The sequence below is a fragment of the Ovis canadensis genome, chromosome 1 (assembly GCF_042477335.2).
Source record: "Ovis canadensis isolate MfBH-ARS-UI-01 breed Bighorn chromosome 1, ARS-UI_OviCan_v2, whole genome shotgun sequence".
Taxonomy (NCBI): domain Eukaryota; kingdom Metazoa; phylum Chordata; class Mammalia; order Artiodactyla; family Bovidae; genus Ovis; species Ovis canadensis.
The window spans coordinates 31,843,921-31,871,079 of record NC_091245.1 but is presented as its reverse complement, the minus strand read 5'-3'; the positions used below and the strand labels follow the sequence as shown (position 1 = coordinate 31,871,079).

The 27,159-nt window shown below is 41.7% G+C and overlaps 1 protein-coding gene across 2 annotated transcripts in view; it reads left to right on the top strand.

The window, feature by feature from the left end:
• The first annotated feature begins 3,689 nt into the window (after positions 1-3,689).
• The window catches only part of PLPP3 (phospholipid phosphatase 3), an 87,836-nt gene continuing 64,366 nt past the window's right edge, over positions 3,690-27,159 (top strand). Inside the window, exon 1 of one of the 2 annotated variants that reach the window (XM_069592655.1) lies at positions 3,690-5,073. In XM_069592655.1, coding sequence (XP_069448756.1) covers positions 4,935-5,073 — 139 coding nt within the window. In that variant the 5' untranslated portion in view covers positions 3,690-4,934. The remainder of the gene's footprint in view (positions 5,074-27,159) is intronic. The other variant, XM_069592664.1, reaches the window with a different exon arrangement.

Sequence of the window (27,159 nt, the reverse complement as noted above, 5' to 3'; positions counted from 1 at the left end):
CCTACTCTGGTGAGCTGTAAGAATAAAATAACAGATGTGAAAGTGCTTTTAAAATGAAAGTACTCCACTTGTACAAGATCATTAGTTTAAGCAAATAGCTTTTCTTGAGTTTCACAAACAATCCTGAAGAAAACCATGTGTAACTAAATAGTGTAACCGAAATAAGCATGCTTGATTTAATACCTTCAGAATTCTCAAGAAACTGCACATTTAAAAAACATATAGATATAAAGATGCTGAAAGTGTTATTTCATCTAGAGGAAAAATCAATAAAATTAAATGATACATTCAGAGTTAGTACTGGATGGGTGTTAGTCACTCAGTTGTGTCCAGCTCTTTTTGACCCTATGGACTATAGCCCACCAGGCTCCCCTGTCTGTGGAATTCTCCAGGCAAAAATGCTGGAGTGGATTGCAAATCTCTCTGCCACATCTTTATTTGCATCCTAGGCAATCTGATACAAGAATCACAAAGACTTTAACCCTCGATCTATACTGGATAACTTTTAAAATCTGAATTTAGAATAGGTATACTGTAGAAATAAAGTGCTCATTTAGGATTGTAACATTTAATTAACATTTGTCAACTATCTGTTGTATGTATGTGGGTGCACATGCTCAGTCATGTCCCACTCTGTGACCCCATGGACTGTAGCCTGCCAGGATCCTCTATCCATGGAATTTTCCAGACAAGAATACTGGAGTGGGTTGCCATTTCCTACTCCAGGGAATCTTTCCAATCCAGGGACTGAACCTGGGTCTCTTGAGGCTCCTGCACTGGCAGGTGGATTCTTTTACCACTGTGCCACCTGGGAAGCCCATTTGCTGTGGTGTACTAGGTATTTTCAAATCTTATTTCATTACTAATGTTTTAGTCCCTGAAACCAGAGAAAAATGTCAGTTCCATTGAAAAGTTGAGGAAATTAAAGTTCAGAGAGGTTGTTGAGTGTTTCTCAAATCAAACAGCACTCCCAAGATATTCAGACCTTAAATCCTCTGCTCCTTCCTGCCTTTCCTCCAGAGTGTTGCTCTGGAGGTCTCTGCTTAGTTCAGTGGGAGCTCTTGTGCTATTGAATCCAACACTTAGGAGCAGCAAGCCAACAAGTTTTGTTTAGTGAAAACCAGAGATGGAATGTAACACTTTAAAAGAACCTGGATAAATGGGTACTTGTTAGCCAAAACTTAGGTCTCCTTAAGTGAATTTCAACGACTTGGGAAATTTGGGCTCTGACCTTTTGACTACACAATTTTATGTAAAGAAACCCAGTTACCTTTCCTTTAAATATTTCCAAAGCCAATTCATGCCTTTTCAAAAAATAAAGAAATGATTAATTATTAAATGTTAGGGGTTAAAAAGGGAGAGAAATAAAGTTATGAGGTAACGAGAGATCTTAGAAATGAAGGCCATTTAAATCTCTTGGGAGGTATTAGTTATTTAAGAATGATGTGCTGTTGTTGCCACACATAATAAGTTAATCTTAAGAAGGCATTTATCCCCGCTGATGTTATAGTCTTTATACAAACTAGTTTAGTGAACTGAATGTCATTTTCAGGTGTGCATTCCGGTAGGCTATGTTTACCAGGAATTTAAATTATGTAATTACTTTGAAATGACACCACTCTAAACTATCAAGTCAGTTCTGTTGCATTTTACTTGCTAGTTGGTTTGTCCAATTTTAGGATTTAAAGCAAAGAGGCCTTCAAATGTATGCATCTGGGGAGGCTGTTTTATATCCTATTATCTAAAGAATGATACTGACACTATGCTTATGGCTTGTTCAAGTCCATTTTAATGAGTATCTGTAGTGTTCTGCTCCTTTGAAGAGTTATCCAAATGTAATGGTTGTTTGCACCCAACAACATGCATCAATTAGCACTATGATCTTTTTGTTATGGAAAAAGTAGCCCACAGAGCCTTGTAAATGGAAATATAAAGCTCTTATTTAAACATTCATTTATTTTCCCCCTTTTTCCACTCCTGGAATAACAGATTTTTATCCTTCTTAATAAGTAGCTGAATTTAATCCAGGGAACCTTAAAGCCAAAAAGGTTCCTGGTATTCAGTGTAGTGCTGAAGTTTACCATCAATCTTACTCAGTAACTTTAAGGAGCCCAACAGCTATTGTTGAGTTATACCATTTAACTACAGTAAAAATCTAGCTTTTCAAAACGAGTATTCTTAAATTAATAAAAGTCATTCCATAGAGAGGGAAAAACAGACAGGAGATGTAAAGGGAGGTAACTTAAAATTCAGATAACAGAACAGAGGAGTCTACAGTGGATATAAGTGGCTGTCAGTGGCACTTAATGATCCTCAGAGGACTTTTGATGCTCGGAGGAGGGAAAAATCAGAGGGGGCTGCTGAAGTCTCAGGGGCTTGTTTTTACTTTTCATCTGGGATTCCAAAGACGTAGTTTGGTGACTTAGAACTTCAAGGACGATCGTCATAACAAGGAGCGTGGGGTGGGCAAGGGTAGACATCAGAATCCCAGAGTTCCTTTTAGAATGTCAGTAATGGTGAATTGGCCTTGTAATTGTTGTAATTGACCTTCTACTGTTTCTGCTATTTTAACATGTCAGGAAGAAGCATTTCTCACTGTAAAGGTGTCTAAGGGATCGGTTCTCTTAATTTCCCTGACTTTTCCTTGCTGCTATTTGAATGGAGAATGCTGGGTCTAATCTGTATCTAGATACCGCAGCTCCAAAACCGTCTTGGAGACAGAAGACAGTGATTTTGCCTCTCTGTGCCAACCCACTGGTTGCTATGCAGTCTAGACTTGAGCTTAATTTTGCAGGCACCAAACTCTGTGCAAGATACCTGGGAGATGCTTCAGAGCTGATAATCTATAGAGGGCACTAGTCTTTACTAACTATAGTACCAAATCAGATTGTGATAAATGCTACGAGAGTAAAGTGTTGAAGGGGAAATTAATTCTATTCAGGGGTCAAGGAAGGGCTCAGAGAAAAGGTGACATTTCAGACCCTAAAACAAGAGAAGCATTTTGGTAGTTAGAGAAGGGATAGATGTGTATTACAGGCAGAAGGAGAAGCAGGACAGAGTGTGGAGTGGGAAATGACTATTGGAGACAAGCCAAGTGGCTTGTGGTGGCTGGATATAAGGTTACTGAACCCCATAACAAGTCAGTATAAAAAAGAACATGATCAATATAATGCATAAAAAGCTACAATATTTCTATTTCTGGATGTACAGAAAAAAGACATCTGGAAGGAATACCTATTTATGGTACTGTGTGCCCAGTTTTCCTATAGGCACTACAGAAGTTAAAAGGAAAGGCCCTTGCCTTGGAAATGTTTGTACTCTACTTGGAAGAAAAATTAAGAATTAAATACATTTTAAAATAAAATTAAAAATGAAATCAATTAAAAATAAAGTAATTTAAGCATATAACAATCTCTAAGGCAAAGCATTAGATCACCCCCAAACTACCCCACACCCGCCTCCCTCACCCCCCGCATAGTGGTATAGGTGGGTTGGGGGCCAGTTGATCTAGTGGAGGGCTTGGAACTCCTTCACCCTGGAAACAGGAGTAAAAATCACAGTTAACACCTATACCTGGCACTGTTCTAGGCCCTGAGGTAGATTAGCTATTTAAGTCTTCACAGTTCCTCTGTTTTGGAGAAACACATTAACTCCAGTTTACATATTGGGAAATCCAAGCACAGAGCTGTGGCCAGGCCAGGATTTCAAACCACAGGTCTAGTTCCAGAGTCCTGCAGTTCTTTTCCTGCTCCTATCCTCGGAATCCTGGGCTTCCCCACCTGCAGTGCAGGAGATGCAGGAGACGAGGGTTTGATGCCTGGGTCAGGAAGATCCCTTGCAGAAGGAAACTGGCTACCCACTCCAGTATTCCTGCCTGGAAAATTCCATGGACCACGGTGCCTGGCGGGCTACAGTCCATGGGTCCATACAGTCACAAAGCGTCAGACACGATTGAGCACACATACACACACGCACCCTCAGATTTTACCCCAGTATCTGGTGCTGGGTGTTAAGATCTTAAAAACAATAAAAATAGATTTTTTTCTTTGAATATTTTTGGGATAATACGATTCAAATCAAAATAAAGACTTGAAAGCCCCAAACGTGTCATGGAGAAGAAACGCTTTTGAGCTGTACAGCTTAAACTTTTGCCTGACCCAAGGCCAGCAAGAAAATGTTTCTTTTTATACCGTTTTTCCCCCTCCTTTTGTGACAGTTCAGTGTTTCTGAACGCTAGGGGCTCCCGGATTCTCTGGTTTGAGAGTAACTTTTCCTTTTAGGATTTTTTTTTTTTTTTTTTGGAAGGGGGTGGGGGAAATGTGGCCTTAATTATCCTACGTCTTAGGCTGCTTAAGGAAGGGGCTGTGCTTTCAGAATCCCTTCTGAGCCAAGTAAGGAGGTCCCTCTCTTTCCCTCTCTCTTTTTTAAAAGGACCTCGTGCAATAAAAGTGCTGAAAACAAACCCTGGTGATCACAGCGGCAGCCGCGGCGGCAGCAGCAGCAGCAGAAAGAGGAGGAGGAGGAGGAAAGTTGGAGTCGCGGCAGCGCTGGAGGGTGGCTGGGCTCCGCTCAGCTCCGCTCCGCGCAGCTCCCATTCATTAAGCAACCAGGCGCGGAGGAAGGTGGCCGAGCGCCCGAGCTGCCCACTCGCAGCTTTGCGCACAGACACGCCAGCTCCGCGCGTTGCAAGCAATACAGCGCTGCAGAACTTTCCTCTCGAGAAGTTGGCTCTTTTCACCCTGGACTTTCGAACGATTCGCGGTTGAGACAGGAAAAGCAGAGGAGCTCCAGGGGGAGCAGAAAGCACCACCGCTTGCCTTTGGAAGCGGGCAGCGGGGCCGCACTCTCCCGCCGCGCCCCGAGCAGTCTCGGCCGGGAGGCGACCCGGGCGTCTGGGTGTGTGGTTGCTGTCGCCGGGCGTCTTGACCAGCGCCATGCAAAACTACAAGTACGACAAGGCGATCGTCGCGGAGAGCAAGAACGGCGGCAGTCCGGCGCTCAACAACAACCCGAGGAAAGGAGGCAGCAAGCGGGTGCTGCTCATCTGCCTGGACCTCTTCTGCCTCTTCATGGGTGAGCCCGGCCCCTCTGTCCCTCGGGCCCTCGGCGCCCGGCGCGCGTCCCAGCCCGAGTCGGGCTGCGCGCGGGGCGGCGTCTCCCGGCCGCGCCGCGCAGTCCGCCTCGGGGGCCCCTGCAGGCTTCTCGGGGAGCGTTCGCGCGGCTCTCGGCCCCCGGGTCCCCGCCCTCTCGGTTCCCGCCGCCTCCCCGGCCTGTAGAGGAGTCGGGAGCGCTGTAGGCTTTCGCGGGCCACTTGGCCACCGAATCCTAAAAGCCAAGCTGCAGTTGGAAACCCGGGCAGAATCCCACGGAAAGAGTGGGCTCGTCCCGCTAGGGAAGGGGAAGTCGATGGAACTGGGACCCGGAGCCGGCGTAGAGCTGGTTGGACATCCATCCAAGTAAGATGGATCTCCTGGAGCGCCGGGCTCCCGCCTGGAGAGCGCTACCTTCTCCCGGCTGAATGTAAACATCCAGCCCTTCCGCTGAGACTGCCCTGGCCTTTTCACTTGCTTTCACTCTCCTGAACGCCCCCCAGGGGTTGGGAGGGTGCTCTCTAGGGGCTTGATGCGTGGTGCCTACCCAGCAGTCACTTTTAAAGCGCCTACTGTGTACCAGGTGTTAGTTTTGACTGGCCCTCTCCGTGACTCGGTGCAGTATGAGCGAGGAGGTCCATTTCACCAGTGAGGAAACTGAGGCACTGGGAAAACTAGCTACCGTCCTGCACTGGGACCAGCATTAATTGTACTCCCGAAAAGTTGAGGCAGTAGCTTTCTTCTGCTTTCCAAACTATTTGGAAGTCACAGCTAGAAGGAGTATAGGGCGTGGGGTGGGAGGGTCAGGAGGATTTGTGAACTGCCCCCGGGGCGCGGGGTGGCTATTGACACGAATATACAGGAGTTCCAAGGTTGAAGTCAGCTTAGGGTTGTTTTTTTTTTTTTTTTAAGCTAATCATGGTGAAATGGAAAGCGCGCAGGACTTGTCATCAGAACAGGGCCACTCTGCCACTTGCTGAGTGTACCACCTAACTGCCTCTTTGGCCTCAGTTTCCTTATCAATTGAGTGAGTGGGTTGAACTAGTTGCTCTCTGAGGCCCCTTCCTGCATTAAGAACTCGGATCTGGTCCAGGGGCTGTTCTGCCAACTCTGCTAACTGAAGAAACATCTGTGTTCCCAATTTCATTCCCTTAAAATAGAACTCCTGCACAGGAGGTTCAAGTCCCCTTTGAATTGGATTTGTGCACGCAGAGTGTGCAAACCAGAGGCTTCTTGGGCTGGAGTCCCGGGTCCCTGTGTTCATGACTCTGTAGCAGGGTCCTTACTGAGGTCCGTCTGTCCTTGGCTTGACTGTCCATAGTGAATTTTCAGAGTCAAAGGAAGAAGAGACTCTTGGAGTTTAAATGGAAGAATGGCCTCCTTTAGATACACAGAGACAGCTGAAGGTCAGTTGTGCTCTATGGAAGGGGAGAAAGGTGCCTGTAGAAAGGTGGCAAATCCCATTCTCACCTCTTCATACAAATTCAACATTAAGATGTTATGTAAAGGAATTGTCACTGGGGGGCCCACCTTCCTGAAGGCAACAGACTTATGCACAGTGGGGAGATTAGTGCTTAAAGTCTCCTTGCCAAGCTATTGAAGTTTTAAGAGATCCTCCCTGGTCCTGGGGGAGTACCAGGAACCCAGAAACACATTGAAGCTGTTTGCTGTAAACTTATCTGGGGCTTCCAGTCTTTACTGGTGTGTTTTGTTGGTGGAAGGGTGAACTCTTTCTAGACTGTCTGTTGCCATGTACCCTCCTATCTCCTACTTGGTGGTTAGGGAAGCAGAGCTCAGACAGTTTTGTTACCCTTCCCTCTGCTTTCCACTCTGATTTCAGAAGGCAATCCCAAGAGATGGTGTGTCTTATCAAAGGAAAAAGTGTGAAGGAATTTGCAGAAAGACACACCTATCAGCTATAGTTTAGCCAGGGACACACAAAACCAAAGATACTGTTGTGCGTTGAAGGTGTAAGTAAGGTGTACATTTGTGCATTTCAGCTCTTCATCTGTCCCGAATCTCCCTGTGTCCCTTCCAAAGCTAACATTCTATACCTAGCTGTTTGTTAAGTTTATTTACCCTTGGCCTGTTCCAGCAAATGGTTTTGTTTACTGTAAAAAATGTTTATAAGATAACAGAATCTTTTATTTTACCATAAGAATCACACAGCTCTCCATTTTAAGGGTATATGCCCTGCCATTAACATCATGTCAACCAAGTCATTTAAAATGTGTGCATATCCCCTGTGCATAGACCAAATCACAATATCACTAATTTGATGCGTCTTGACCTCCTATAATAGGAAACACTGCAAGGTAAACATTTACTTGGGAAATTTATGCAGGAGAACTCCCTTTGACTTCCAAAAGAAAATTATTAACACAACATGTGATTTTAATATTCCACACATCACAGTCCTAAAAAATTGTTTCTACTTGGTTCACTTTTTGCCTGGGACTGTCAGTCATGATTTAATTTTTATGTAGTCTATTGATCATGTGGTCAGGATTACAAAGCCCTAGTATATGACAAAAGGGAGACACAGTTTTTTGTTTATTCTCTCACAGGAATGAATATACACCAAGATTCCTCTCCTTGTGTCTGGAAAAAAATAAGAGGCAATGTGCAATATATGTGTTGTTACCTTTTTGGAATGTAAAATTCTTGGTGAAACAACAGAAGTCCACTCGCCTTTGAGAGTGAAAGGAATCTGGTGTCAGACAATCACCTGTGGGAGTTTATATCTCAGAAAATAGCTATCTTTGCCAATTATTGCTTATAAATATGGTTATGAATCTTTGCATAGTAGTTTTTCTGAAATCAATTTTGTTTTTCTTTTGGTTGCATAATATGGATGGCTTTCTGTTTTTTTTTAATACAATGTTTTTGCTGTACCAGGTTACAAGAGAGCAGCAGAGACAATTCCCATACAAGGAGGAAGGAGCATCTTTTCTATCTAAGCTCTATTAGACTCTTTGTCAAGTAAATTAGTTTATGTACTTTTCACTGCAACTGATGAAGAGACTATCTCCGTTTTATAGATGAGAAAACTGAGATTAACACAAGTCAATTTGAGTTGATCCCAGCGGGCTTGACTGGAGTCCATCCCCCTTCCCTCATCAGAAGAATCCTAAAACTCAGATTATTAGAAAATTTTTAAAGCTCTGTTGGTAGAAAGCCAGGATTTCTCTGGTGGTTCAGTTGGTAAGGAATCTGCCTGCAATGCTGGAGACAGGGGTTCGATCCCTGGGTTGGGAAGATCCCCTGGAGAAGAAAATGTCAACCCACTCCAGTATTCTTGAGTGGGAAATCTCATGGACAGAAGGAGTCTGGTGAGCTACAGTCTATGGGGTTGCAAAAAGTTGAACACACTGAGCAACTAACACACACACACAGTGCCCCTCCACATTTTCCAGCTAATTATTCGCAATGAAACAGATGGATAAAGGTGGTTCAGCTCTTCTGGTCAATGATATGGTCTTGTTGCCCTAAGGCATTGCTTTGATTTGGGGCTGTTCTAACACTGAGTTATTCCCAAATTTTGAGGGTGCTTTTTTACCCTAGGAGACAGTGGTTCCAAAGAAAGCACAAACAGCAGTGCATAACTGTAGTGCAAATGTGCAAATTTGGTAAATCTATGTGGAGCTTCTCTGCTTCATCTCACCTCTTCCTCGTCTCTCTCCCCAGGTATTTACTGACTGCCTCCTCCCAGCCCGTGCATTTTGATAAGTGGGCAGAGTTAGACAGGTCTAGCTTTTTGTCAAGGGCTCTATTCAGGGGCCTTCATCCTCTGAGGTCAGTGAGCCCATCTGTGAGATGGTGATCAGAGTAGCCGTTGCATTACGTGGCCGTGAGCATCAGAGGAAATATTGGATGTGAAAATTATTCGTCATCTCTCAATCCTTGGGCAAATGCAAAGGATTTATAACCCAGACCCCTATATGAAGCTTTTGTTGCTGTGTTTATATGCTGTGTCTCAGAATCATAGGTAGATGAGACCATGAAACAAAAACTCAAGAACAATATTATAGCAAAGACCACAAAGCATCCACGTCCAAAAGGAGAAGTTCACACTGGCCTAGTAGGTTGAAGACAGATGATTTTCATTCATTGTTGATCTAAACTTTAGCTGAGAAGGCAACCCCTAAAATTTAGCAGTATTTTGAGCCATCACATCTTCACAGTATATTCTGAGCATGCTTTAGAGAAGGTTCTTTGTTCAGAATTTTGAGCATTACTTTGCTAGCATGTGAAATGAGTGCAGTTATACGGTAGTTTGAAGACTGTTCCTCCTTTGACTTTTGATCCTAGAAGGTGGGGTAACTGAGTTTATGGTGGGGGTGGGAGATCTTTGAAGGAGCAGGTGCTCAGGCAGGTTTGGTTTGAAAGGCTTGGCTCCTGTGTCATTCCTAACCAGGAAACACAGTTAGTGAAGCAAAGAGAAAGAAACTCAAATGGGTAAAAATAGTGAATTTGGATAGTCAGCAACTATGCTAGTAACTTAGTGGTTCTAGAATGTTTTTGGACACTTCTTGATTTGCAGTTAAATGGCTGAAACAAAATTCTAGAACTGGTTCAGTCTATGGGATAAATAAAATTATCATGTATTATTATTAAACTCTTCTCTTTTACTAGTGAGAGGGAGGCAATGTGATGTAGTGAAGAAGATGGGAGACGTGGAGCCAGAAGTTCAGGTTCCAGGGCGGCCAGTGCCAGCAGCTAGTTGTGTGGTTGTGGCAAGTTAGTTTTTAATGGGTCTCAGTTTTTTTCCAACAGTGAAATGACTGGTTGGGCGGGATGATGTCTAATGTCAAAAGCTGCCTTGTGACATTCCAGGACTGATTTCTAGTAGAGAAGAATGGCACTTGGATTCATTGAATGTCTACCTGGTACCTGATACTTGCGCTCTGCTTAGCTCTTGGTTGTATATTAGCTCAGGAAGTCACAAGAATAAGGGCCTAGGAGTAGGAGCTCTGGTCTTGTATCGCTGTGTTGCTGTGTGACTTTGAGAACATTCCTTTGAATTTTGTGGGCCTGATTTCTTGATTATGATCACAAAGGAAAGGGATTAGATCATCTCTCAGACCCCTTCTAGCACTAACGATTTTATGAATCTGTGCTGATAGATAACTGGTGTAGAAACCCAGAAATTTCTTCTCCTCGATTATTTATCAACAGTTGAATTTTTATGTTTTTGTATCAGAGAAGTATTGCTGACAATTAGCTTGAATTGGGGTTCATTCCGGAGGGATAAAGAGCATTGTCTTTTCTTAGAGCTCATCCAGTATGCTGAGAAACTGGCTAGATTTTTTTCCCGGCCAGATGCGTCCTTTCACCTGCTTCCTAAAATTTATAGGAATTACAAATGAACAAGGAAGCAAGCCCAACAGGTTTTTCCCTTCTATTTTTTTTAAACTCTGCTATTATAGTCACTAAGTATGTGTTTTTGATAATGCAGCAGACTTTGATAACTTAATCTACCACATGAACCAAAGAATTTAGAAATATATTTTCACTTAATAACTAGTGAACCTTCCAGCCAAGAAGCATCCTGCACTGATTGAAATGAGAAGGGAGCCTCCATTTCGTAGGTAAGCCCTGCTGACTCTTCCAGGACAGTTGAAAACGTTTGTTTCTTCATTGTCTGGATTGGCTAGTTTTTTCTTTCCTCTTAGCTCTTTCATCCCTTTCTCTTGTACTTGATATATACCGTAGTGGTATAGCTGCCTTTGTAGGAGACTGTTAAAGTCAGGGTTGGCAGCCTCTTCTACTTTTAACGCTATTGATCTCCTGTCAATTTGACATTCTTTCTTTTCTACTTCCTGTGCAGTTGTTTGGGCTGGCAAGCCCTGTTGTGCATAGCATGATATTAATAATGCCAACCCCCTGGGGCTACTTCCCAGCTTAAAAAGTTTTATTAATGGAGACTCACTACCCTGGGTGTCAGTTCAACATGGTACACATTATCTGGGGAGTGATAACTTTCAGGATTCCTGCTATTCAGGATTCAGTACTTCATAGCCTCAGCTAATAAGAACACCTGTTTGTGTGAAATACAGATTCTCAGGCTTCTTTCCAGAAGATTAAAATTCAGTATGCTCTGGACCACGGCCTAGGATTCTGTGTTTTGTAAAAGCTTCTAATGATTCTTATCAGGCTAAATTTGAGAATCACTGTGTTGTTTAATAGCTAGTGTCTTAATGGCGATTGAAAAAAAGCTATTGGTTTATAGAGAAGGATTAAATATTCTGGCACTTTTTAAATTGTTAGATGGTCTGTATTTTTTTTTTTCTTTTTCTGTTTGTGGTCAGTATACCTGTCTTCTCCAATAAAAATGTTTAAGACACCTAGAGATGACCATCCTAAGTGAAGTGAGTCAGACAAAGACAAATAACATATGCTCTCTCTCATATGTGGAATCTAATTTTTTTAAAAAATAATACAAATGAACTTCTTGACAAAACAGAAACAGACTTGCAGATGTTGAAAACAAACTTATGGTTACCAAAGGGGAAATGTCCGGGCAGCAGAAGGTGGGACAAATCAGGAGCTTGGGATGAACCCATAGATACACTATAATATATAAGATAGATAACCAACAAGGACCTACTATACAGCACAGGAAACTCTACTCAATATTCTGTGATAACCTATATAAGAAAAGAATCTAAAAAATGAATATGTGTATATGTATAACTGAATCACTTTGCTGTACCCCTGAAACTAGCACAATATTGTAAACCAACTATACTCCAATAAAATTAAGAAAAAGATATTCAAGACTTTTAGAACTCTTTCAAAAGGAAAAATTACCACTGGGTGCTTGCCTGAAAGTCTCCTGTGATTTTCAGTGTGAGGACTTGGTGAATGTGAAAGTGTCCAGCTCTATGCAACCCTATGGACTGTAGCGCACCAGGCTCCTCTGTCCATGGGATTCTCCAGCAAGAATACTGGAGTGTGTTGTTATTTCCTACTCCAGGGAATCTTTCCCATCCAGGGCTTGGTGGTATCTCCTAGTTGCTGAGAATCTGGGATTTTTATTTAAACTGAGCTCTCGGTAGTATACTTATTGAAGGCCAAGTAACCACTTTGGATAAATGAAGTGTAAACTCTATAAATATTTTCTTTTGAGATATTGAAGTTTGTTGTGTGTGAGTAAAAAGTAAAATGAATGAATTAGATTTCTAAAGAGAGCCTTTAAAAAACCAAAGTTAGCTTGGCAGAGTACTGGAGAAACAGTACAAGCTTTGGATTCACCCAGAGCTGGGTTCAAATCCTGACAGAATGTCCTCTACACATGTGACTTGGGCAAAGACTGTTTAATCTTTCAGGCCTCAGTTTCCTCATCTGTAAAATACAAAAGCAAACCTCGTGACACTCATGTATGGTACAGCTTAGATGATATCATAAATCTGAAACTACTTGGAAAAGTTTTAAAAGCACTAAGTCATTATTGGGTCGTATGTGGCTATTATTATTCATAGTAACAGGATTTTCCTTTCCTTCCCACTGTTCTTACTCTTCAATGGTTCTATGAAATCTTTTTTAATGTTTTGGTTGCAAAGTTGCCTGAAATATATTAGGGGAAACAATTGTGAAGAGAATCTAAGAAAAAGCCAGACAGGGAATACAAATGTTTTCCATTAACCAGAGGAGAGCAGTGGCAGGTTTGGGGAAAGTCAGTGTGTGGGAACCTCAAGAGCCTTTGGTGGTTACTTTCTTCTCCTCTGGAAGTGACATGGCCGTATCACTTTAAGGGAAAGACAGATACACCTTAGGAAGGCTGGGAGGGAGTTTGGACAAAGGGCCTGTTTCAGGGTCAGCTGTTTTATGTGTCTTTTGAAAGCCCAGGGGGAAAAAATCTAACTAAAAAGAGCAGCCATGTTTGAAAATAATTGAAATGCTTGTCATCCAGGGCATTCTCCATGTCTCTTGAGGAAGGGAATAACTGTGACAGTCATTATATTCATTGCTCATGCCAACCATGTGCTATAGATATTAGATCCCTTTAGAGAGGAGGAAACTGCAGTTCAGAGAAGTTAAGTAACTTGAACAAGAGCACCCAGCTAGTAAGGAGTCACTAAATTTTCCAGAACTCTTGTCGGCTTACCTTGCTGCCCACTTTTCAATGCAGTTTATGCCATGAAGGCTCCCTCTTTCTATTCCATTCCATTTCATTTATGTCCATTTTATTGGGTGCACATATGTACAAATGTGTTCTGTAGGCCCAATATCACTTCGTGTGTTATGTCTTAGTTCTTCGACCGGAAGGCATGTGGGATCTTGTCTCCCCAACCAAGGATTGAGCCCTCTGCACTGGGAGGCAAAGTGTTAACCACTGGACCACTAGGGAAGTCCCAATATAGGGTGCAAATATGAGTCTTTTTTTTTTTAATTTTTTATTTTTTTCAAATATGAGTCTTAATGCAAGGATCACATTGGGCAGTAAAGGGGACAGAGTTATATAGAGATAGCTGTGGAACAGCTTGGCCTGTGCTGACAAGCCTCTCTGTGGACATAAAGAAAATTCCATCAGAGCAATTTCAGTGCCTAGATTTGTGGACACTTGAGAATTTGAAAGTACCTTGAGGATTTCATTATCAACAATACTGAGATCATTTTTCTATCTCAGTCAGAAAAATAGGCCTCTTTGAACAGGGGACAGGTAGGAGATCTGAGGAGGAAGCACAGGCTTTGGAGACAGACAGGTGGGAGTTTGCTTGCGGTTATAAGCTGTACACCCTTGGGCAAGTTGTGGCTGTCTCTGAGGTCTCTGTTTTCTCACCTGTGAAATGGGATGGTATGCATTGTGGACCTGCGAGATGATGCCTGGTAGAGTGCATGGCGCTGGGCATTCGCCAGCTGCGATTGTCACTGTCACCATGTCCTAGTCGGTGCTCCTCACATAGGAAGACGTGGAGGCTGGGACTGGTTAGTGGTTGTCCAGTGACAAAGGAGCAGGGCCTAGAACCAGTGCCTTTTTGCCACTTTGCTTTTCTGGTGTGTCCTTGTCAGTTTGAAACTTGATGTCATATATGAGGTGGTTCTCCAGAGAGCTCTATTCTCGTTTTTCTCTTGCCTGGGTCAATTAAAAGAGGAACAAGACAAACAGGTTTAACTTTTAATCCAAATCAGAGGATGATAGTTGAGTGAGGCTAGAGACACGTGGTGCAGATTTGGACTAGGCAGTTTTTTTTTCCTATATCGCGTTTCTTCAAACTGGCCCTTGTTCTAGAAAGTGCTTATTACCAAAGATCCCTGCTGACTGATTTGAACTTGAACAGGCACCATCTTTTTCAAATGACCTGTCTCAGGAAAGGAGAAAGAGAAGCCAATGTTTTCAAAGTGTTTGCTTTTGACTGAGGAGGAAACTGAGTCTCAGATGAAATAATTTCCTCAAGCTCATGCATGAGTTGGTGGTCCCCATATTCAAAAGAAGGCTAGGTCAGTTTGTCTGACATCCTTGTGAAACTATTCTTCCCTTAAGTCCAAGTTAAATTATAAATGATGATCTGCATTAAAATTCCCAAATTTAAAACAAACTGAACCAAACAACACACTTGAGATCCAACTGGCGACTTATGAAAGGAACTTGATGATTTCTGTGTGCTTTTAAACTATACATTGCAATCAGAGTATTGGTGGGAAGTGTGTTTTTGAGGTTTGTCACAAATTAACAAAATTATATGCCTAGAGAGTTTTGCAGAGAAATGCAAATCAGTGTAAGCGCCTTGTCATAATAAGCAGTATGCTTCGGTTCCTGTTTATGTGTCCTTAAAGCACATAAGACACATGATTATTGACATGAAGGAAGCTGTTCTCATTGATGGTTTCTTTATATCTGGCCTCCAAATTAGTTTGTGGCATCAATCTGTATAATTTCTAGAGAATCTATTTAATTTTTATGTTTATACCTATCTTTCAAGTATGTCTCCTCTTCTGCAGTTGTTTCCTGAGCATCCACTATGTGTAACCCTCTCAGTCCCTCTTCCCCTCGGTTTGGGTCGGGTGGTAGGGCTCCTTGCACTTCAAAAATTCCCAGATTGGAAATGGGTACAGACTTTTTAATAATTTCACACATTTAGTCCCAGTGACTTGGGAGTGGTAAGGGAGGGGCTATAGCTGCACAAGGAAAAGCAATGAATTTGCCTGAGGGTATGGAGCTGGATCTTGCTAGAGAAATGATAGCCCACATTATACAGAGTAGAGAAGGAAATGGCAACCCACTCCAGTGTTCTTGCCTGGAGAATCTCAGGGACGGGGGAGCCTGGTGGGCTGCCATCTGTGGGGTCGCGCAGAGTTGGATACAACTGAAGCAATTTAGCAGCAGCAGCAGCAATATTCCATTATATGGACATACCACATTTGGTTTATACATCTATTGGTTGCTAGCGCATTAGGTTATTTACCCTTTTTGGCTCTTATGAATAGTGCTGTTATAAATGTACATATACAGATTTTTGTATAGACACAGAATTTCAGTACTCATGGGTATATTTACCTGGGAATAGATATGCAGGATGATATAGTAACTCTATGTTTAACTTTCTGAGGAACTGCCTAACTATTTTCCATAGTGGCTGTACCATTTTATCAATAGAGGTGTCTTAAAATTAATTAAGATATATATGGAAAAAATGCAAACGTTTTACTGAAGACTTTTGGAATTAACATATTTATGAAAACACTATAGTGTTGCTTTGTTTGTCAGAGAGTTTTTCACAAAGAAAGTTTTCAACCAGTTTAGCAGTGTCACTGGGTTTAAGAAGAGTGAATGGAGAATAACAAAACTGCTTGAGGAATAGCTGGGTGGTCAGCTAGACCTACTCATCCACTGAGTAACATACTTCCAGAAACTCGAGTGTGACAAGCAGATTCCTGCTTCAGTAAAATGAAAAGCAGCCTTGGATCTTCAGAGTACCCTGAAAACAGTTAAAAGTACAAATATTGGAATCTATATATTAGATTGGATTTGCTTTATGATATTTTTAAGACTGTGAAATAGAACTGTAGGTCCTGATAAGACTGATTTCTTTTTTCCCATCCTTTCACCACTGGAGATACAGCTGTATATGTGATCGCCTCTCAGAAACTAAAATTACTAAATCTAAAATTACATCTTTTAGATTTATGTGCTGGACACTGGGTGATATTAGAGTATAAGACACAAGGACAAATCTTTAGAAATTGGTTGGAACTGCAAATTATAGTGCAGATTAAGCTATAAGTTAATGAAAAATTAGACCACATACAATTCAAGAGGGTGAGGAAAAGGCACTCAACCTTGAATATTAGGAACTTTAGATGATATTTCAATTGATCTTTCCAATCACAGAATAGGGTAGATGTCAATAACTGGTTTTGCAACTCAGAGAGGGTAAATGATTTGCCCAAGTTCACACAACTAATAAGTGTTAGGTCTGGGGTTTGGACTTAAGCCTGACTAAATAATGACATTTGCTAACGTTTACTGAGCACAAGTATGCACCTCTCACTGGGCTACCCAGGGTGCAGGCATTCTCTTATTTAATCCTCCCAATGTGCCTATGAAGTCTTTATTACTATTATCTGCATTCACAGAATTGAGATTCAGAGATATTAGAAATAACGAAAGTTACGAGCAGGTGAGTTTAAGTTGGGGTCAGACCTGAGAAATCCGTCTCATGAGGCCATTCTTAAACAATAGGCTCTCCTGCTTGTGTTCTATTTCTGAAGCTCAAGTTTTCCCCACTGTTCCCTGCCAACTCTCACATCAGTAACACATGAAGACTTGTCCAAGATGAATTAGTCTTGTGATCTTTACCATGGGTTCTCTGGACCCATCAGTGTCTACTAGGGCAATCACAGGACATCTCGTGCGCTTTTCAGAGCTTCAGAAATACCTAACATGTACTGTACATTGTTGAATGATTAACTTGCCTAGGTTAACTGAGAGCATCGGCCTCTGCCCAGACTGGTCAAAGCGCTGGCTTTCTATGCTTGTGATTTGAGGGTGGAATGACACCTGGCAGATCCCTCTGGTCTTGCTGGTTATTTCCACTCATTAGGAGATGTGATTGGCGCTTCCCATGCTTTGATTAACAGAAACAGACAAATGACTTACACGTAGTTTACCTGGTAAATAAAGATGTCATAGAGAGCCATGGAAGAAGGGCAAGGGATCTTTGGTGGTGAAAATGTTGAACATTCTAGAATGGACGGGCAGCTCTGTGGATAGTGGACACTAATTAAATGCCTAGTGTCTTCTTTTGAAGCAGCCGCTTGTATTGCTAGCAAAGGGAGGAACTTCTGGCAGGCTGAGATTTAAAAATATTTCCGAAGGTGTCACCAATTTATAGTAGTCCTCCTTTAATCTGCTGTTTCCTTTTCCATGTTTTCGGTTACCCTTGGTCTGAAAATATTAGGTGGAAAATTCCAGAAATAACTCAAAAGTTTCAACTTGCACACAGTGTGAGTGGGGTGATCAAATCTCTCACCAGGACCCCCAGCTGTCAACATGGGCTGCTACTGACCTCCAGCCATCCATGTTGTTATGTCTTGATGATCCGCAGTCACCTGATGCAGATGGTCCTGCTCCTGACGTAAGATCAGAAGGTCAATAGTAGCTTAATACTGTGTCGAACTTTATCTTATCATGTAGGTATTGTATCATCTTACATCATTGCAAAAAAAAGGGTGGCTACAGTACGAGCAGATATTTTGAAAGAGAGACCACATTCACTTAACTTTTATTGTAGTATTATTATCATAATTGTTTTTAATTTCTTCCTGTGCAAAATTTGTAAATTAAACTTTCTCATAGCAAGGGTATGTACATACAGGGAAATTCTTAGTACTTATATTATTCAGTACTGTCTACAGTTTCAGGGACCCACTGAAAGTGAAAGTGAAGTCACTCAGTCGTGTCCGACTCTTTGCGACCCCGTGGACTGTAGCCTACCAGGCTCCTCCGTCCATGAGATTCTCCAGGCAAGAATACTGGAGTGGGTTGCCATTTCCTTCTCCAGGGGATCTTCCCAACCCAGGGATAGAACCCAGGTCTCCTGCATTGGAGGCAGACGCTTTAACCTCTGAGCCACCAGGGAAGTCCTATATGCTAAGTCTCTTCAGTCGTGTCTGACTCTTTGTGACCCTATGGACTGTAGCCCGCCAGGCTCCTCTGTCCATGGGATTCTCCAGGCAAGAATACTGGAGTGGGTTGCTATGCCCTTCTCCAGGGGATCTTCCCAACCCAGGGATCGAACCCAGGCCTCCCGTCTCGCCAGCAGATTCTTTACCATCTGAGCCACCAGGGAAGCCCCAGAAGTCTCGGAAGTCTCCCCAAATAGGAAGGCTACTGTACTGGAATCTTGTGTTTAGCAGGCTTCTCATTTAACTGTTTAAAGAGAGTGGCTACAGTGACACAGAAGGAGGGATGATGGTCCCACTCTTTGGATGGTCTGTACTGTAGGCCTGGTGTGAATGCAGACTTCTCTGGGGCTGGCTGGGAAATTAAAGTATACTTCTTGGGTCAAAGCATTCAAAATACAGAGCTTTCAATCTCAGGGGAAAATAAGCCCTCTTGATTTTAGGTTTAATTTTCCAAAGGCCAATTGATGAAGTTGAAGAACTTTAATTATAATTTTGCTTTAAATTGGTTGTTTGTAGCTGTGTTGGCCTCTGCTGTGAAATCCAAACACTAATTATTAATTAATAATACCTTTCACTGAATAGTGCTACCAAATGATAATGTGTGCATTAGATAATTTGAATGTAAATATTCTTTCTTGCCTCAGTTCATTTTTCTCATTCTAGCTCTTAAGCTTCCCAGCCCTGAAAAGCCCACAGAAAAATATAACCAAACCACCCTACTGAGGAGGTCATTTTCCAGATGTCAACATGAAAAAGACTGGGAAAGGAACATTTTTGAACCCTTCCACTATAGTCGAGCACATTCCCATATCTCATCAAAGTCTACAATGGTGAAGGGAAGATATTACTGTAACTGATTTTACAGATGTGGCAGTCGCCCTTGGGAGAGGTTGAGGAGCTTTTGGGGATCCTGTATCTAGAAAATGGTGGAATGCCTGGGATAAGAACCAGCCAACACTTATGTGGACTCCTTCCTCCCATGGTGAGGACTGGCATTGAAATTTGCACTGGCTGCTATTTTCAATAATAAGCATATGAAGAGCCAGCAAACCAGCCAGAAAGTTTTAAAGTGAAATGACCAGGCCTTGTGAAGTAGTCAAGTGTTATTTGGGGGTTAAAGCATTTTGCCCATTTTTTACTATTGTTTGTTTCTTTCTAAATTCCTGGAAGATAGAGATTAGACTCAAAAACCTCTGGGGTGGAAGTGGGAAGGGCATCTATCTCCATTGCAGGCAATCATGCAAGGGGCTGGTTAACCTTGAATTTCACAGCAACCTATGGAGGAGGGTGCAGAGTTCATTTCAGTTTTCTCAGAACCTGGTTAGCCCTACCTGTCTCAACTTTTTTTGGTGGGTGGTATATTAATAATTTAGCTAGTTCATCACTAGCAGAGATTGTTTACTGAGATTCCAGGGGAACTGCTTTGCTAGAATCTACTTGGAGCTGGCAGCTTGGACCATGTATCCATTTTAATTGAAACTATGTCACAGAGCTTCCCAACTCCAGTTTTGCAGAACTTCAGATGAAAAGGGCAGAAGCCTTGGCAGGGGAATACTTTGCCGATTTTGTACAGGAAGGGAATGACCTCTCTTCATGCAGAGGGATAGCAGCCTCAGATGATATTGTTAATTCTTCTTATTGGTCTTCTGCAAAGGAGTTTAAAAGGCCGAGAAATGCAACATTTTGAGTGCAGCAGCTTACACTTGGGTTAGAGGCTCTGTGTATTTCCCAGGCTATTGTAGGGCTCCTATTCAGCTGGGATTTGAATGGAGTGTGATTTGCATAAGAGCAAGTGTATAAAGTAGGTCTTTTTTTCCCTTTCCTCAAAGAAGTTTTGTGCCGTTTCTTATTCTGACAGAGTTGGCATGAAGCTTTGACAAACACAGAGCCATGGAAAAGCTAAACAGGACTGAGAGCAAGCCCATTTTGTACAGATCCTTCACACTTAGAATGCAGAGCAGCTGGCAGGAGGCAGCTCAGATCATAGGCGTCATGGCAGAGGCTGTTCGTCTGCTGTGAACTGGTGATGAATGGGAAGCGCTCACAGGACCAATGGGAAAATGGCTCATTGCCTATTTACCATTCTTTGTGGTTGGGGGAAACTACAGATGAGAACATTCCTGGGACTCAGCTGGCTATCTTATCTATCCTTCAGTATTTATTGAGATAAATACAAAGAGATAGCAAAGAAATACTAAGAGGCCGATCTTTCCCTCAAGGAGTAGGTAAAAAGATGAGAAGGGAAACACACACTCATTCTTGGGGAAAACATGACCTGGTGTCTTGAGCTGATCATTAAATGAAAGTTTAAAAACAGGAGGTCTACAAGGCAGCTCCATGCTGATCCTGGGCTGTGTTCCCAGCTTTGCTGTATTAGTTGGGTGATAGAATGGAGATGATGATTCATTCCTTGCCTACTTCATGAAGCTCTTGAGACCAAGAGTATGGTATCATGTTTATATAAGGAAAATGCTTTGAAACTGTAAAGTCATATTTGTACAATGGATATAAATGTATGTGCATGTGGCTTCCCTGGTGGCTCAGACAGGGAGACCTAGGTTCAGTCCTTGGGTTGGGAAGATCACCTAGAGAAGGAAATGGCAACCCATAGTCTGAATCTGCTGTCCTCTGTTCTCCCTGTTTCTATCCCATTTTATCTTTAATTAAAAAAACATTTATTTATTTGGCTGTGCTGGATCTTACTTGCACCGTATGGGATTGAGTTTCTTGATCAGGGATCAAATCTGTGCCCTCTGTGTTGGGAGTGCAGTCTTAGCCACTGAAGCAGGGAAGTCCCTATTCCATTTTAAATTCATTTCTTCATATACCTAGATCTGAAAACATTCCTTTATAGGTTTTATTTCTAGGGGGATAGGCTCTCTCATATATTATTTATGCATTAACCATATAGGAATAATTTCTCAAAACTGCAATTTTAATGACACAGGTCTTTCTCTTTGGGATTTTTTTGACCACCACCACCCCCTCTGCCCCCACCCTGCCACCCTGGTTGACTATACTAAGACTTAGTATATTTGAGGCCTTTTAGAATCTGGCCCCAACCAACCTGCTAGTCCCTTTCTTCCCATCCTCCCCAATCCCCACTTTGTGCCTTTGCCCAGATGTTTCCATTTTGTGACTATTCCAGGAACTTTCCTACCAAATCATTTCTGTTTGTTCCATACATGTTATTCACCTCTTATAATCAACTCAAATGCCACCCAGTCTGTGAAGCCCTTTCTAATTTCCTCTGGGCAGAATTAGTTTTTCTTTAGGCAATCATAGTACTTTGTGTTGACCTTTTTAATGTCAAAATTTTTGGCTTGTTTTATAGTTTGGTACAGGTCTGTCTTAATAGACTATGACTCCCTTGTATAGAACTAATGCTTGAAATTTTTTAATAAAGTCAATGCATTGAAGAAAGTGTCAATAAAAGGCTGTTTTGGTAAATATAAACAAGAAGCAAACAGAAAAATACAATTTTTGTTGCCTATACTGTACAATCTTAAAGCAGCTACTGGCACAATATCTCTTCTTTCTATAAATAGCTGAATTATTATTAAGTATAACTATAAAGCTAAGCACTGGGTGCTTAATACATACTTCCTGCAAATTAGTGTGATGGAATGGAAAAAACCTTCACTTGCTAGAGTTTGTAATAGCCTATAATAAAGTATTAATTAACCTGAGAGATTGGGAGTATGTACTTAACTAAAGGCAGCTAGATATTTTAAGTTCAAGTTTTACATTTATATAGTGTTTTGAACTTGGTCAACAGACTGAATTTGTACTAACCATGATAGCTTCCATTAAAAAAAAAAAAAAAAAAAGCTGAAGTTACCCTAAAAGCTAGGGCTATATTTTAGGATGATTTTTTGTTTTTTTTCATCCTAGTCCTGCCCTATGGAGAGGCTCTGTGAATGATCAGAGCAGAAGCCTCCCCTCAAAGATGCCCAAGCGGAGAGTTAAGAAATCTGGGTTTATGTCCTACCTTTCTTGTTAACTTACTGGATCACTTTAGCCAAGCACCTTTCCTTCTCTGTGACTCTGTTGCCTCATCTGTGAAATGGGGCATGGAGAATTCTCCGGACATTTCCTCTGAAATCTCTCTGTTCTGTAAAATACCATGAAGTTCACATTGAAGGAGGAAGAGAAGGCTTTTTCCTCCTTTCAGCTCTTTTCTATCATATCACTATTCTATTTCTGCTAGCACATCAACAGTATTTGATTCATTGCCTTTACCCACTGGAAAAACTTTTAAAAACAATCTCTTAATATCCTAAGACACCACAGTTTGTATGTTTACCTTTTTAGATATTTATCTGGGTTAATCTTCCTTCTCATAATTCTGAGAAGGCTGGGATTGAAGTACCAAAATGTCTGATTCAGAAGAGAAAGGAATTCATAGAACAGAGCACATAATGTGTTTTAGTCAATCCTTATGATATCCTTGTGTAATGGATTATCACTTGAATTTTACAGATGATAAAACTGAGGCATGAAGAGGTTAGGTACTAGGAAGTAACCCCAGTGTCTACCTTCCTATAATTTTAACCCAGCATCAACTATGTTTGGTTGTCATGCTGGTAAGTCATTATTAATATTAATAATAGTATCAGTCAGTTTTATAGTTAGAAGCCCCTGACTGATTGGTGGTGATACATCACTTCAACACATCCATTGAACACCTTTCATGTACCAAGTACTGTGCTTGGTGTTGGTGTCTAATGACTTGGATGTAGTCTTCTAGAGTCTTCTAGAATGGACACTGGGCAGTAGCAGTTCTAGAAATTCAACCTGGACACTGTATAGAGGTAGCAGAATTGAGCTGGGGGTCTGGGGGTAGTGACATCACCACTTGTTTGGATGGCCAATTCAGGAGAATGCTCTTGTGCACTGTTGTTGAAAACGGCATTGTACTGAAGAACTTCATTGAGCTGAGTGATTCCTCTGCCTGAGTTCTAACAGTTGGTACAGTCACCATCCTTTAGAATACTCTTAAAATGCAGGAGTGGAGGGGCCCAAGGATCAAGGGTTTCCCCTTACCCACTCCCATCACATAGGTGGGGAAACTAGGCTCAGAGAAGTTTACTCTCTTGAGAAAATGAGTAGAATCCAGAGCAAATAAAACCCTTACCTTGTGCAGGTTCAAGTTTAAATCCAATAAATACCTTATTTTAAAGCATCCCTTTACACCGTGGATTTGGTTATTCTGTAAATCAGATAATGGTTCTGTGTGTCATAATCTACAAAGCCTTTTAAACCTTAACATAACATCCCAAAGCACAGTAATGCACTCTTATAGTAAAAATATTCCAAAAATATGATTATGTTAAAAGGGGATAACCCTCTCACCATCCCTCCAAATTCCATTCCCTGGAGGCATTGCTGTTAACAGTTTGTAGTTCCTGCCAACCTTATTTTGAATGCACAGGTATTCTCAGTGGCATCCACCTTCATCCACATTGGTCTTATTTTTTTTTTTCCCTTGACACACCCCCACAGACGTCTTCCTTCTGGCCTTGAATCATGTCTTTGCTCTTCAAAGCACCCTCCCCTTCTTCTCTGCCTATGGGAAACAGTATCCACCCCTAGGTTGGTTTCTGCACATCTCGTGCCCTTACTAGTCCAACCTTAGGGAACTTTCACCTCTCATTTAAGTGCTTCCAGCTGAAACGCTAGGTAGTGACCTTCAATCATTTGTGTTCTGTTGGTCTTTTCCTTCCTAAATAATGGGACAGGTGAGTGAGATGATCTTTAAGCTTTGCTGAGTTCATCAAATATAAAGGACTCCACATTTAGTCAGTGCTTCCTGGTTGGATATCTTGATCCATGTTGAATTGCTGAATCCTATCAGAGGGTTGCGACATAAGAGAAGAGATGAAGAGAGTCACCCTAAGAAGTTCCCACAGTTTAAACTCAAGTCAGAAAGTTTTAAACTTTCAAAGGCCACATGACATAATGGAAAGAGAATGTGTCCTTGGGGACAGTTCTGAACTCAACTCTTGGCTCCACCATTTGCTAGCTTATAAGTGGAGGCCAGGGTTGTAACCTCTCTGAACTTCAGTTTCATCATCTGTAAAATGGGAAGAACAGTTCCTGTCTGACAGAGCATCCCAAGATCGGGAGATACAGACAGTAGGCACTTCCACATTAATCTCTACCCTCCTTCCTAAAATCTTTTTGTTTGGAAACTCTTTTATCTGTCAGAGATGGCAAGCTTCACAAGGAATACAAGATAGCATTACCTGGATGTATAGCAGATGTAGTGTACAGAGAATGGATGAGATGCAGTTTACCTGATCTGTGAAAAGGAGAACTTTGGAGTCCTTCCAGGGAATCACCAAGCAGCTGCACAGAGGTAGTTACCTTTCCATCCGCGCTTGCTGAAGGAAGGTATTTTCCCATTTGGAGAGAACCTGTTGGAAATGTGTCTTTAATGCATTCCAGTGTTCTGAGGCAAAACTTCCCAAGAGATTGAGCAGAGCCTATGAACCAATATCATTGAAAGTTGATTAAAACTATCATCTTAATTAAATACAAGGGAACAAGAAGTTCTCAGTATTCTGGTAGCAATTAAAGACTAAAAAGTCAATTTGAAGTTGTTTTCGCAACTCTTAAAATAATACTCCCTCTCCCCCACCCCTCATGAAAAGAGTTTTTAGCTATAGACATGCCCTCACATTGAGGTTTTTGAAAGCTGTGAGGACCACAAACCTGCTGGCAAAGCCTTCTGCTGCCAAGACATCGAAGTTCTCAAAAGCAAGAGGGTTCAAGCTCAGGATACGCTGATTTGGAAAGAGAGTCCAAACAAAGGGCCTTTTGAGGCAGGAAACTGGGCTTTGGCTTCAGCACAGAGCAATGTGGGATTGGAAAAGCGCCCTGGGACTTGCTGAGGAGGAGAGGGACTATGAGATCGATGGAGGAAGTATAAAGTTTCTCTATACAGTGAGAGTTTCTTTCCAAATCCTCGAAAGTTGGTTTCAGAAGCTGTTATCTTTCCTCTGTCAGCTTCATCCGCATGCCTTTTAAACGTGGACTTCACAACATGGTATGTCTTTGAACGGAAAAGGGGAAATGAGTCTCAAAGGCACTTGTGGATGTTCCCCTTTTAGCATGACGCCTGACCTGAAGGCCAGTGGTTTTCTTTGAAAACCAAAGCAACCACATGCATGAATTCATTCATTCACTCGCTTAATTGCAGTATTTTCTGATCACCTGCTACATGCTAGGTTGATGGGGCTGTAAAGTTAAACGGCACAATTCCTACTCACGGAGCTCAACATCCAATTAACCAGAACTTGAAGTATGTCCCACTGTGTTCTGTACACATGACTCTCCTCCCCTCCATCACCCTAATAGGGTTTTACATGTGACCTTTCCCGAGGTGAAACTTGTCATACTCACCTTTACAGGTATTCCAAATAGCAGCACACGCACCAACAGGAGTCCAGCAGGGCCAGTCCCGGCAGAGGAGCGCTATACGCACAGGGGAAGGCTCAATGATGGAGATGAGGGAAGAGAAAATAAATTCTGATGGATTCTAGTCTTCAAGGTTTTTTCTGTTTTTCATATTTCATTTGTATATATAAATTCACTGTCCACTGCTTGGTAAGATAGAGGGAGGGGAGTGGAAATAGAACAGCAGGAGGAACAACAGGAGGGAAAGGGTGGGTTTGGCAGAACCGCTGGCACGAGAACTTAATCTGGAGGGGCTGAGTCAGTGGAGTCTGTCCGTCACTGTAGAAGAGGAACAGTGGCTTTGGGTTATACATTTGGAAAACTGAGTTTCCTGGAACACAGAGGACTCAAAGATTTAAGGCAAAAAGGGATGAACTTCCGTGTATTAGCGATCTTAAATGTTTATTCTATGCCCCAAATGTGCATTGATAACGTAGCCCATGCTTATGTGTCTTCCAAGAATCAAGACTCCAAGCTTACCCAGTCTCTGCCTCGTAATGTTATGTGCCAGGTTACCATTAATTGCTCCTAAACAGTAGTTTTACCAACATATGCTCAATCAACAAATGCAAACATGCTTGAATTCAGAGGTGTAAGGGCTTTGAATTTGAGTAGAGGTTACCCTAATATTAGATGTTGTCCTGTGCATTAGGGATGTCTTGATTCCTACTACAAGTGGTGTTTTTGATGACTGGACTTAATCAGAGAAGTTACAATGGCTGGTTGGTAGATTGAACAAGATTTAGACGAAAACTTTCTGGTGTGTTTGTCAGCACTGGACCACACACATGGCTTTTCTCTTGCTCTTTGAATTGGAGCATTTGTATGGTAGATTAAAATTTTGGGAAAATACTGTGTTCCCTATGTATATGGAGAGATATAAAGAATAAGTGAGGGTTTATGTAGAACCTTGACAGTGAAATCTGAGGTGGGGACCTTCTTTTTCTTACTTTTCTATTTCTAGTGCTTAACTCGGGCCAGTACATATAAGTTGTTCAGTAAAAATTGAACAAAATAGAAAAACCCAAGTCAGTTTTGACACTCACATAAGTTTTATAGCCTTTTTTCTAAAGGTAAATTTGTCTTTCAACACTGATATGTTAAACTACATCACCTAAAATATAGGGAAAAGAGGGAGGATCATGTATAATTCACCAACTTGCACAAACATTATTACTATTGGGCATATTCCCTTTTAATCATTTTTTATTTAATGTTCTTTCAGTTACTTAGATTATTTCTGTGTTGCTAATAGTCACCATAATGAAAGTTACTTTGTCTTTGCTTGATTGTATGACCCTTTACAATCATTCAGAATCAAGCATCATCCTTTAATCACACAAATTTCTCTTTCACCCTCTTTCTTTTCCTTCATCCTGCTCCCCTAGACCAAAATTCTGTTGGGGGAGGCACTGTTGCCCCCCGTTTGCTTGGATGCCTGTAACAGCAGAAATGTGTTGTCTAAGAGAGATGGAGA